Here is a 13,859-nt window from a genome sequence, read left to right as displayed (position 1 = left end):
GCTCCTGTCCCCTTTTTGCCCTTGTGTTTTCATAAAGTATGTTTAAAAACTGCTGTCATATGCTAATTACACAATGCATTTCCTGATACATTTACTTGGAACCAATGTGCTCTCTGTCCCCTTTCATATGAACTCTGGTTGTAAAGTTGACAAATTACTCAATGTGCAAATGTGTTATCATTTGTTAATTTTTACAAATAAATAGCCTAGTTAGCTATGTTTTCCATTAGCAGAAAAGACCTTGAACAGGAATTTTTGCATTATCAAGAGTATTGAATGAAATTAGGGCGTGTCTCAGCAGAACTCATCTTTCAAGTGTCTCTTCATTTCCTTGTGTGTGATTGTTCACAGTATATTCTGGCAGGCTATTTGGCTGTGAAAGACATCACAGCAGAGCTCATTCTCTTTTCTCATATTACATCTACGACAGGCATTGTTTACAGCATGGGTAGCTGGATAGTATTCTGAGGAGAAGCACTTGTTTTTCTCACTCTTTTGCAGCTTTGGAATGCTGATGCAAAAGATGCCTTCTCCTGTTCCCAGTATTAACTCAATTGAAGTAAAATTTAAGCAGGGCATTTATTCACAAACTTATAAGGGATGCATTATTAGACTTTAATGCTGATTGTAATGACACATTTTTGTTTTAATCTCTTGTTATGTTGAGTGTATTACTACTGTCGTTTACTTCAGTACAGTTGCCAGTAGAGGGAATAAATAAAGGATGCATTAATGACTGGTGTAAGGAATTAATTTTGTTTATAGCTAAATGATTTAGATCAGTTTGCAACCTTAGAAGCATGTTCACTTACTATTTCTTTGTAGTGATGTTTAGAAATACGGAATTGATTTTGGCAAGGACTTTATATTAAAACCTAACGCCATAACACCAATGGGGTGCAGCAGTGAGAAATCAGCATTGCAAATCTTATGTGGTCAACACACTATTTTCTGTATATCTAGGGTGATATCCAGATGAGTTTCAGTTTTGAAAAATCCTGCTAGACTTGAAGCATTAACTCCTGTTTCTCTCTCCTAGATGTTGACCAGCTGAGTTACTCCAGCATTTTTCTTGTTTGTTTCAGATTTCCTGCATCGAGAATATTTTGCTTTTATTTGAGGTTCCAGTATTCTTTCTTAGTACCTTTTTATCAAAATAAATTTGATGAAGGCTTATTTAAAAAAAACGTGAAGAGCTCAATTCTGGACTTTTGCAGTTCCCTGATTTTTGGCTGTTGCATCTTCAGATACCTCGCTGATGTTGTAGAATTTTATCCAGAAACATCCCCCACCCCCCACTTTGATCTCCCTTTTAAGAAATTCATTTAAAATGCACTTCTTTCCTGTCCTAATATCCCCGAAGCAACCAAATATCAAGTTTAATTCAATTGTGCTATTATGAAGTGCCTTGGAATGTTTTACCCTCTTAAAGGTGCTAAACAAATGCAAGTTCTTCACATAAGCACATTAGTGTGGGTCAGTGGTCGTGCTTACAGATAGCTCAAGGCCAAAACTAGGCTACTTATTAGGCTGTTATTTTCACAAAGAATAATGAACCTGTCAAACCGGTTGCTGGTTTTTGCAGTGAATGCTGATTCACTGAATTCCTTCAAGTGAGAAATAGACTTGTTTATGGCAGTGTTGGAGAATACCTGGTATAAGAGCTAGGCATCCTCTGGTGTAAATTGAGGCCACTAGGTAGGTTCCTTTTGCCAAAGGAGACTGATAGAAATTCCCAGCCTACCTGCACTCCCACTATCATCATCAATTTTGTTTTTAACATCTTGGTGAAGATCACATTTTGTTGGAGGTTTGGGGTGTGACTGTAAGAAAAATCACAAATATCTGTGATATTTACCTGCCGCTTAGTTTCTCATTACTAGGTGCTTGACCCTTCGGATAATAAGTAGAAGTTGCTGAAGTGTGCATATTTGTGTTCGTCTAATACACTGGAAAAGACTCTGGTTTGGCTTTTGACTTTTGTCACGTTAACTAACTTCATTTTGGGTAGTGATGTTGTTAACAACACTTGGATTCAGTGCCCTTTCATGAATAAATATAAAGCTAGTCCAGGTCCTTTCTGTTGATAGCAGTCCATTTATTCCAATTAAAAGTGTATTGACTTTATTGAAAAAAGTACCAGGATTGTAGGTTACACTCCATGACAAGCCTGCTGATTACTCTCCATTATCTATATATGGATAAGTGAACTTGCATGTACAGACTATCTCAAATTGGATCAAGTACTTGAAAGAATGAAATAACTTTCATTTATTGTGCATATGTCATGACGTGTGGTGCTGGAAAAGCACAGCAGGTCAGGCAGCATCCGAGGAGCAGGAGAGTCAATGTTTCAGGCGCAAGCCCTTCATCAGGAATGTGGGGCAGTTGGGGGCTGAGACATAAATAGGGGGTGAGAGTGGGGGTGAAGGGAAGGCAGCTGGGGGTGATTAATAATAGGTTGGAGGGGAGGGTGGAGATGGGAAAGAAAGTGGACAGGTAGAACAGTTCAAGATGGCCGTACCAAGTTGGAGGGTTGGATCTGGGATGAGATAAGGGGACTTGAGATCAGGAAACTGGTGAAATTGATGTTGATGCCATGTGGTTGGAGGGTCCCAACAACTAGAGGAAGAACGCCTCATCTTCCACCTTGGGATCCTCCAACCACACGGCATCAACGCCAACTTCATAAGTTTCCTTACCTCCTGTCCCTCCCACTTGGCACTGCCCTGTTGAACTATCCTACCTGTTCATCTTCATTCCCACCTATCCACATCCACACCACGCTCCCCTCCGCCCTATCACTATCACCTCCCACCTGTATCCACCTATCGGCTTCCCAGCTACCTTCCCCCCACACCCTCCCATTTTTCTCTCAGCTCCCTTCTCCACCCTCCCATCCCTACATTCCTGATGAAGAGTTCATGCCCGAAACGCCGATTCTCTTGCTCCTCAAATGCAGCCTGACCTGCTTTGCTTTTCCAGTGCTGCACTTTTCGACTTTGATCTCCAGCATCTGCAGTTGTTACTTTCTCTCATGTGTCATGACCTCAGGATATCCTAAAGAATGTTTCAGCCAATTATGCACTTTCTGAAATGTAATAATATTGGAAATACGGCAAACAATTTGTTTGCAATGTCCTGCAAGAACTGTGATAATGACCTGATTTTTTTCTTTGCTGATGCTTGTGGAAATTTTACTATTAGCTAGGACACTAGGATAATTTTATCCCTTCTTTCAAAATAGTGCCATGGGATCATTTGCATCCACGTAAGAGGGTAAATGGGGGCCTTTATGTCTCATCTATAGGATCGCACCTTTAACTGTGTCATACTCCTTCACTACTGTGGTGGATGGTTGGCGTGGGCTTTATACTTCACTCTTGGGTTGGGCCAGAATCAAATTCTGAGGCGAGACTGCTCTGATACCCAAAACCTGACATCAAGGTCAAGGACAGCAGATACATGGGAATATCACTACCCATAGGATACTCACCAAGCCACCTACTGTCCTGATATGGAAGTACAGTATTTGCTGTTCTTTGACTGTTGCTGGGTCAAAATCCTGGAATTCCCTCCCTAAGGGCGCAAGGTGTTGAATTTTCAATCACTTTGGTATAAAAATCCAATAATTAATCTGTTATCTGTTGCAAGCCTTTTCCAAGCCAGAAAAGATAACCCTGTCCTCATTATTTCATTCACCCTGCTGAGTTCCAGTTTAAAAATCAATTCAGTAGTGAATGAACTGTTAACAAACACCATGTCGTCTTTCCCTGTTTAATGTGCATGCAGGCTGCCATAGACATACACATTTAACGCATGGTTATCAATGTTAGGAATTTATTATTACATTCAATAAGTTTGAGTTTGAAGTTTGCAATCAATGGCAAAGGAGCATGTTGAACTCATTGACAGCTGCAACAAAGGCACAATGCCAGGGACCAGGTTCAATTCCACCCTCAGGCAACTGTATGGAGTTTGCACATTCTCCATGTATCTGCATGTTTTTGTTTAGTCCCACAGTCCAAAGATGTGCAGGTTAGGTGGATTGACCATGCTAAATTGCTCATAGTGTCCAGGGAAGTGCAGGCTAATTGGATTAGCCATAGGAAATATGGGGTTTCAGGGACAGGTTAGGGGTGTGGGTCTGGGTGAGGTACTCTTTGGAGGGCGCAGTATGGACTGACGAGCTAAATGGCCAGCTTCCACAATGTAAGGTTCTATGATTTGCAGTTTTTTTAGTTGAAAATTGCTCTATTCAGTGTCTGATCCAGTGTGGTGCTTTGTACCGGCATCTGAGAGGTTCTTGATCAAATCAGATTGAAAAATTATGACTCAGGCACTTTGATTTCAAATCAAAAGTATAAATTAGATTTAAACCATTTATGGAAAGCAAAATCCAAATTGAGGAATGAGCTATGGGTTTAAGAGTGAGAGCAACATTAGAGGCTGTTCAAAAGAAATTCACTAAGCTACTGGAATGAAGAGATTGGCAGATCAAAAATGCTAAACAGGTTAGGCCTTTATTAGAAAGTGGGAAAATGAGGGGTGATCTTAATGAAACATACCACATTCTGAGAGGGCTTGACAGCGTAGATGCTGAGAAGGTGTTTCTACCAGTTGGGGGGAACATCTTCAATTGGTGGACATACGTACAGAGTGAAAGGGACACTGATTTAAAGTCAGATGTGAAGGAATCTTTTTTCCCAGAAGGTAATTATGTCTGGAATTCCAGAAAATTGTAGAAGGTAGAGGCCTGAAAGTATTTAAAGAGGAGATTGGTAGATTTTTGAAATACCAGGGTGTTGATGGCTATGTTGAACTGGCACAAATGTGGAATTAAGACCTGGCAGAGATTAACCTCGATCTTGTCGAGAGGTGGATACACTTGAGGGTTCAAGAGGTCTACTGCTGGTCTTATTTATTATATATTATATGTAGAAAACGTCCGGAAAAATTTGCTGTTTAGAAAATCTCTAACACTAACTTCTGAAGAAGCAAGTATCTACACTTGTACACTTTTAGTGCCAGAAAAAATCTTCTGCAGTAATTATCATTTATGATGTCTTGAAACATTCATTACTTCACAAATAAATCAGCCTGTTTTCTGCCCTGGAAAACTAATTTGGAAACAGCCAACTTCACACCATGCATTGATTTCAGTGCTCAGCGTATCTGTGAGAATTGTCGCAATTGACCTTATGGAGTAGCAGGATACCTCTTAAGAGCAACATTGGACTTGCATTTTTAAATGTCCTTGTATGGATATTGCAAGCTACTGAACTTTTCTTCCTCATAATAGTGTTGCAGAGTTGGAATGATTTTCAACTCATCGGAGCCATTTAGTAATGTGACAGATCCTTCTGTTTCCAAAAATAATTTCAAATGAATATTTTTCCATAAATGAATGTTTTAGTGAAAAGTTATTTGAGAAGACTTAAAATAATTAGACAAAATTTTAATGCACTCTCACTTTCTATATTGTGCACGCAGGGGATCCAACACCTGATTCATCTGGAAAAGCTCAACCTATATTATAACAAGATAGCAAGTTTGAAAGAGATTTTTCTCCTTCGTAATCTGGGTTGTTTGAAAGAACTTGACCTGAGACTGAATCCTGTGTCCAAAAATGAAACAGACTATCGACTTTTTGTTGTGCACATGCTCCCCAATCTTAGACGATTAGGTAAGTACCTTGTTAGGCTTTGGTAACAACAGTCACATTCGTTTCTTTCTTGGCTGCTGATCATCTGTGCGTCCTCAACACTGAAGCTTGAGATCCATTCCAGACAATTGAGTGCAGAATCTAGACTGATACTGTCCCTACCCACATTGACAGCGTATTATTGGTTGAATAGTTAAACTAAAGCCCTGTCCTCTTGGTGGACATAAGAGATTCTGCTGCAAAATTTGAAGAAAAGCAGATGAGTTTTCCCTAGATCCTTGCCTAGATCTCTCCCTTAACAAATATCACTAAAATAGGTGATTCAGTCATTATTACATTGTTGGCTGTGACATCTTGCTCTGTGCAATTTGGTTTTCATGTTTCCCTTCAATATCAACGTGACAACAGTTCCAAATGTACTTCATTGACAACAAAGTACTTTGAGATCTTATTGGGTTGTGAAAAGGTGTTCATGTAAGTTCATTCTTTTACAGATTATATCAATTCAATTATTTTCTTGCTGTAAAAAAGACTTTCTTTTAAACCATGTGACTATTAATCATATCTGATGTGTTGTGATGCTTGTATGTACAAAATGAAAGGGGTCGAGAGGTTAAACAATTACTGCCAAATTGTTGTAATTGAAGTCGTAAAATGTTTGGATTTTGGAATTTTACTGCACTAAAAGGAGACCATTCAAGCCCTTTGTATTGTACTGACTCATTGACAGAACCAAAGAGATCTACCCACTTACACATGTTGCCATGTTTTTTATCCTTTTAAATATTTTATTAAACAGTTTATCAACCTCCATTCTGAAAACTTTTTTATGGGCCTTGCTTTGTCTGAAACTCAACTTGCTGAAGCATTCACTCAACAGCAGGCTGTCATGTTCAGGCTCCAATAATTAAGTGGCAGTATTTTTACGTTTGGCTGTTTCGTCAGCATAGTCTCTCCTCATAGCTTTAGGAAATGTGGGCATTTTATGGTTATGGAAGCCTGTATACACACTATGCAAAATAACCAAAATCAGGCAAACTGATTCAGGTTAAACAAGTTTGCAAAGGAATTATATAAAACCGACAACTGGAGTTTTCTGGACTGAGTTAAGATTAACAAACAGTTTGAGGGACATGGCACCAAATCCCCCACGTCTAATTGAATGGTGGAACAGATCTGAGGGGATTTTTTCCCCTCATTTGTTCATGTGATGTTGTTATTGCTATACTGGCATTTACATCTCATCCATCGTTATGCTTGAAAGGTGGTGGTGAGCTCCAGGGTACAACTGCTGACCTAGGAACATGAAGGAATGTTGGTATATTCTGAACTTAGTATATGGTGTATGGCTTGGAGGGGATTTTGCAGCTGGTGGTGTTCCCACACATCTACTGTCCTTGCCCTTCGAGTTGCTCACGGTGGAGAGTTTCAAAGGCTGATTGGATACATTTCCGTTATTATTACACTCCTTGATGCTCCTACATTCATGTAATGCAGGGAATTGAAGAGAGAAATAGTCCACTTTATTTTTATATTCATTCTGGGATGTGGGCATTATTGGCAAAACTAGCATTTATTGCCCTGAGAGGTTCGTTTGATAGTGGTGTCGCAATTTTGAGGGATCTTTACAGAGCTGATAGAAGGAAACTGTATGCATTGATGAAAGGATCAAGGACCAGAGGGGACAGATCCAGGTTGATTGTTAAGAGAAGCAATTGTAACATGAAGAAAACTATATTTTCTTCGCAGCGAATGGTTCAGATCCACAATTCATCTGAATGTGTGATGGAGGCAGACCGAGCTGTGGGTTCCAAAAGAGAATTGGGCAATGATCCAAAGAGAGAAAATCTGCTATTTTGAAAAGATAGGGAAGAGGCATTAGGCTATTAGAGAGTGTGCATCTTTTATGAAATATACATCCTTCAAATAATCTAGGTCATGGCAAAGGGGAAGTTAAATATATCTTGCCCACAGAATAGTGATTCACTAAAGTTTGAAAAAGTCTACAATATTAGGTGTAATGCAAGTAATATTTTCTTTACTTCAAGCAATTGCTGTTTTCTTAGTATCGAAATTTCAAAAACTCCATCACAAGAATGGCTATTAATTGAACAGGTTTAGGTTATGAGGTTTAAAATTTTAGGAAAACCAAACCAAGTTATTGAGTTTGGGAATTGGAGGTGTCACTTAGAGTCTTGAAAGCACTTTGGATTGAAAGGGGTTTGGTTCACCTGTGAAATCTATTGCATAGTATTTCCTACATAGAGGTAATTCATGCCAAACATTCCAAGACCATGTTTCTGCTGTACACAACCTTTTACCAGTTATTTTCTTCCAAACAAGTTATTTTAAATGTGTATTTCTTCTCCCACATTTTATAAACTTTTCCATTCATCTGTGTTAGTCATTCTAACTAATCTTTCTGGGAGCAAGTTCTTATTCTAACCACTCTTTGGGAAGGCTTCTACCAATTTTCCTGTTGGATTTATTTTTGATTATCTTAGTTTTGTGAACTCTCAATCTGTTCTTCCCCACAGGTGGAAGCATCTTCTCTACACCTGCCCCATAAAATTATTTTTTGAATGTTAACGTTTTCTTTCTGATACCTGTCAGTCTTCTCTTTTCTTAAGAGTTCCAGCCTGTTTCAACTTTCCTGATAGAATTTATTATGTTGCATTTTAGATTTTAGATCCACCTTCAGTGTTGTCCTTTAGCTAGTATAAATGCCAGAATTATTCGCACTACACCCATGAATGATCTAACCAAAGTTCTATATTAATTTTTACATAGGTGCTGTGCTTTTCAATTCTATTCCTGTAGAAAGTGCAGCCTTAGAATAAAGGGGAAGGCCTTTTAAAATGGAGATAGGGAAAAACTTCTTCAGCCAGAGAGCGGTGAATCTATGGAGTTATTGCCACAGAAGGCTGTGAAGGCTAGGTCATTGAGTATATTTAAGACTTAGGTTCTTGATTATCAAGAGTTATGGAGAAAAAGCGGGAGAATAGGGTCTAGAAACTTATCAGCTATGATTGAATAGCAGAGCAGACTCGATGGGCTGAATGGTCTCAGTTCTACTCTGATGTCTTATGTTATTATAAATGAGTCCCAGTGTTTGATTACATCATTTGTAGCTTTATTATTCTGTTGTTAATTTGTGATTTGTTTTTCTGTTTTCCAAGATAATCTGTTCCTCGATCTCATTTAGATACACAACCCTCAATAGTTATCATAAAAATCATAGAATCCCGATAGTGTGGAAACAGGCCATTCAGTTCAACAAGTCCAGCCTGACCTTCCAATGAGTGACCCAGCCAGCCCCATTCCCCTACCCAATTACTGTACATTTTACCCCTGACTAATGCACCTAACCTACACATCCTGAACACGAAGAGCAATTTAACATGGCTAATTCACCTAACCTGCACATCTTTGGATTGTGGGAAGAAACCTGCGCAGACAGTGGGAGAATGTGCAGACTCCACACAGAGTCGCTCAAGGCTGGAATTGAACCTAGATCCCTGGCGCTGTGAGATAGCAGTGCTAACCACTGAGCCACAGTGCTGCCCTTTAACCACCATACCGTCATTTGGGTCTCCTTATTTTTCCTATCTAAATACACCACTTAGGCTTATCCATATTGAAACTAATTTGCCAATTGCACACCCACAAGCAAGTTTACTGATATTTTCCAGTATTTTGTAGCAGTCCTCTTCTACGTTAAATACACCAGCATGATGTTCACGTTTTGACATTGTGACATTGGTCCCAGCGCGTAAGAAACATCACTTCTAATCTTTTGCCTGTCTGAAATGTAGCTTCCTTCCTTTTTCTTTTTGTAGCCAGCTTGCTACTCCTTCTGCTACTTGTCTTGTATGTTCTTTGATTTGTCATAAGTATAATTATCAAAGGATGTTTCAAAATCCAAATGCTGCATCAACTGCATTATTCTTTTTGTTTTTGTTTCTATTTTCTTTACTGGATTACTTAAGTAATAGAAATAATGTTAGCCAACCATGGCCTTTTGCATATGCATTATACTGACTGCAGTCTCTGGATCTTTTTCTGTTATATCTTCAAGTAGGGATTCCATTAGCTTTCCTTTTATATGTATGTGTAGGTTTTCTATGATGATGCAGTAAAAAGACTAATTATGGTAAATTGTATTTCCAAATAAAGGATCTCTTTACCCACAGTATCCCTGTATATACCCCTATCCCTGTAACTCTGCATTTACCATGCCTGCACATCTCTGGACACTATGGACAATTCTACCATGGCCAATCCACCTAACCTGCACATTTTTGGTAGGTTAGATGGATTGGTAGGAGACTGGAGCAGCCAGTAGATGCCATTACTGACACTGGGAGAATGTGCAACCTCCACACAGTCACCAAAGGCTGGAATCAAACCCAGGTCTCTAGTACTGAGAAGTAGCTGTGCTAACCATGAGACCGCTGTGCTGACCATTGACAGTAGAGATTTAACAATTCTATACAGATGGTAGTGAGTGTGAAAAAATGGAAAGAGCAATTAGTCTTTTGTAACTCATTCTACTGCATCTGATCACTTTATAGTGTTACCTGAAACTTTGAACAAATGGCTTTCAGACAAGTAATCTGGTCAATTCTGACCCCTGGTCTGCTTTTGTGTTCCAAAACTGAGTTCAATTTTTACCTTTTATGAAGCAAGAGGAAGTGCCTTCCTGCTGTCACTTGGGATTCACAAACATTTTTCCGATAGGGTTGCTGGAGAGCAGGCAGGTTCTTAAATTCTAGAAGGTGTCTGTTCCCTTGTCCGCAGTAATTAAATCTAAATATATTGCTGCTGTTGTATTTGTTGAGATCATCATAGACCAGGAATCAAATCTAGAATCTTCTGATTTTGTTGGCTTCATTTTGACGGTCTGTTTTCGTGCTGTCCCATCTCTATGACTAAATAACTAGAACTGTTAAAATTTGAAAGTACTTTTAGAATAACTTTCATCATGAGAACTAGAAGTACAGTTTTCTTGAGGGATTTTCCACCATAAGATACAAAGTAGGGCTACATTCCATTAAATAGGGAAATATAAACCCATTTGAGATCATTAGACCAAGATACTTACAAAATATCTAATGTTTGTCATACAACTAGACTTGCAAAAGATGGAGATTCATTCAAAAAAACCAATTGCTTGAATAAATCAAACATAGATGATATTTCTGAGGGTAAATGTGCAGTAAATGAACCTGAAAACTATGTACTTACAACTAGATTCTCCTTTGTAGATCACCAAGCATAAAGATCTGTGTTAAAATTGTTTTCTCTGAAGCATCCACTTGATGTTCAAGATGAATTGCATAGTTTATTGAATTGCACAGGTCGTGAATGGAAAATTGGAACAATTTATTACATTGTCTGTTTATTCCATCAGAATGAAAATATTGAATTACCGAATACTCTACGATGCACTTGATATAACAAGTTAGTTTGAAATATTGAAAACAGTTAAACTGATTTGATATAAATATATCTTTATGACATCAGAGCTGTTACTGTGACATGAAGGTATCATGGGTATTGAAATACCAGTATACAAATGTCCGTCCATTAACTTGAATAAAACTGACTTACATCAAAGGTAAATACAAAAATGTCTCATTGTCTGTTTCATCTGTTCTGTGGTAAAACATGCTGCAGGTTATGATGATACAGTAGCTATTTTTCTAGTTTTTCTGTGTGCGTGAAATCTTCAGATTCATTACCTTTAAAGTACTACAAATTTTACAAATAATTTTAGCTTCCCTCATTAAAATTACAGCTAAATACAGATGCTGATGACCAAGTTTTAATGTTAAAAAAATTACATTTCCATTAAAACAATGATTTTTAATTTCAAAAGCAACACACCATGTTTAGAGGGAAGATGAGGAAAATCTTTTTCACACAGAGGTTAGAAGGAACTTGGAGTTCTCTGCCTGAAAGAGAATAGATTCAAAAATCTTCAATTAATTTAAACAAATTTGGCCAAAGCATTGTAGATTTCTAGTAGGAATTGGATATAGCAATTGGGACTAAAGAGATGAAAGGATATGGGGAAAAATCAGGAATAGATGATTGAGTTGATTGATCAGCCATGATCATAACAAATGTCAGAGGAGGCTCAAAGGGCCAAATGGCCTACTCCTGCTGCTGTTTTCTGTGTGTCTTTTTCAAGTGTTGAACCCTGCTGGGCTATAGATCAAATCTTGAAAACTGATATGTGGGTTGGGTGGCTCATCTTGTGGCTGGCAGAGATATGATCAGTCATGTGACCTTTTCATGTACCAGGAAATTTCCATGGTTCTGAGAGTAAGGGTTTGTACAATATCACCGATACTGAATAGCACCGGTCCATCTTTTAATTTACCTTCCAATATTATATCAAAGCCATATTTCAGAATTATTTAATTAGATCTGGAATACTTTGGGATGGTATGCTGCCAATTATCTCCCAATAATTGTAAATTTTACCTTTTTAATGCAAATGTATGGTCAGTCAACAGCGTAGCATTTTGCTCATTGGACATGTTGTGCTGGATCTTGCTGTTAACCAATCCACATTTTTCTTTTCAGCAATTTTGTAATTTGTTCCCTCTGCTTTATATTAGATTGTTCTTACTGGTAACATCGATTTACTGTTGAGAGTATTCAGCTGTCTCGTATTTTGGAATGGGTACATTCCAAATTAATTGTAGCACTTAACACTTTCACCCAATTGTCATTTGCAGCTGAGTATGTATGATTCTTTTAAGCTAATGTTTGCAGAAGAAAGTGCCACACACAAATAATGCAGTATTTGTACTGATAAGACAATACCTCATTCAAAATGGTCAATGTTACAGTATCCACAAGCAGAGAATGCATCATAAGAAAATACTCAATAGTTTCAAGATATTCTCAATCACTTCTCTCCTGCAGGATAATTGTCCCTTTAGCAGCATTAATGTTTGGAATAAGTATGATGTGGAGGAGCCGGTGTTGGACTGGGATGGACAAAGTTAAAAATCAGAGACGAGAGTGGGGTGCTGGAAAAGCACAGCCGGTCAGGCAACATCCGAGGAGCAGAAGAATAGATGTTTTGGACGTAAGCCCTTCATTCCTGGTGAACGGCTTATGTCCGAAACATCGATTCTGATGCTGCTTGACCGGCTGTGCTTTTCCAGCACCACACTCTCGACTATGATCTCCAGCATCTACAGTACTCGCTTTCTCAAATTTAAAAATCACACAACTCCAGGTTATAGTCCAACAGGTTTGTTTGGAAGCACCAGCTCAGGTGATTGTGGAGCAGGACCATAAGACACAGAATTTATAGCAAAAGATTACAGTGTAATGCAACTGAAGTGATATATTGAACAAACCTAGATTGCTGTCAAGTCTTTCATCTTTTAGAATGGGTTGCAGGTTTCAGGTATTAATATGTATATCCCAGAAGTTCTTTTAAGTCACATTCCCGAGATAACTTAAGGTTTTATGTTTTTAAAAAAAAGAGACATCTCAGCTCAGACAAGCATTGAGGTTGGAATCTGTCTGTATCCCAATCTTCAGTCAGATTGGTTCTATTTCCAAAGTGGAATTTACAAAATAGTACAGAGATTGACTGCCTGCAGATTGTGCATTTTTTGAGCAAAATAGAATGTATCTGCAAATATTCTGCCAATACAAATTCACCGCATTGATCTATATGCGTGTGCATGAGAGAGAGAGAGAGAGAGAGTCAATGTGTGTGTATGAGTGCACGTGAGAGAGTGTGTTTATGTGTGTGCAAGCCTGGTAAACTGTGTGTGTGAGTGTGATGGAGTATAAGCTTGTGAGGGAGTGTGTTCGTGGGTATGGAAGACTTCAACCACTTTTATATTGCATGCATTTTCCTCCAGGGAAGTCCCTGTTATTTCAGGTTCCATCACATTAAAGTAGGGAAGTCTCCTTGATGCTTTCAAGAGGAATCTGCAGTTGATGGCAGGAGGTTACTCCTGCACATTTGTCAAGTTTACTCACCTTTTAAACTTGCGTCTTCATGCTTCAAAGGACCGGGAAACAATCTTCCTCCGCTTTTTATGGCTGACTTGCTTCTCATTTTCTTGCTTTGTCAGAGACAGTGCAGACTGGGACAAATCTTTTTATTTGATTTACTTCAATGAAATTAAGATGAATTAAAAGAAAACAAGGGGAT

General features: G+C 38.4%; 1 protein-coding gene across 3 annotated transcripts in view; it reads left to right on the top strand.

The window, feature by feature from the left end:
• Window positions 1-13,859, top strand: part of cep72 (centrosomal protein 72) — a 155,064-nt gene that overhangs the window by 23,888 nt on the left and 117,317 nt on the right. For 2 of the 3 annotated variants that reach the window (XM_060849960.1, XM_060849959.1), the window contains exon 3: window positions 5,494-5,686. The exons of the other annotated variant lie outside the window; for it this stretch is intronic. In XM_060849960.1, the coding sequence (XP_060705943.1) occupies window positions 5,494-5,686 (193 nt within the window). The remainder of the gene's footprint in view (window positions 1-5,493; window positions 5,687-13,859) is intronic. 3 annotated transcript variants of the gene reach the window in all.

Source organism: Hemiscyllium ocellatum, chromosome 34 (assembly GCF_020745735.1).
Source record: "Hemiscyllium ocellatum isolate sHemOce1 chromosome 34, sHemOce1.pat.X.cur, whole genome shotgun sequence".
Taxonomy (NCBI): Eukaryota; Metazoa; Chordata; class Chondrichthyes; order Orectolobiformes; family Hemiscylliidae; genus Hemiscyllium; species Hemiscyllium ocellatum.
Note: the sequence above shows the minus strand (reverse complement) of the source record. Positions and strands in the feature narration are given on the sequence as shown.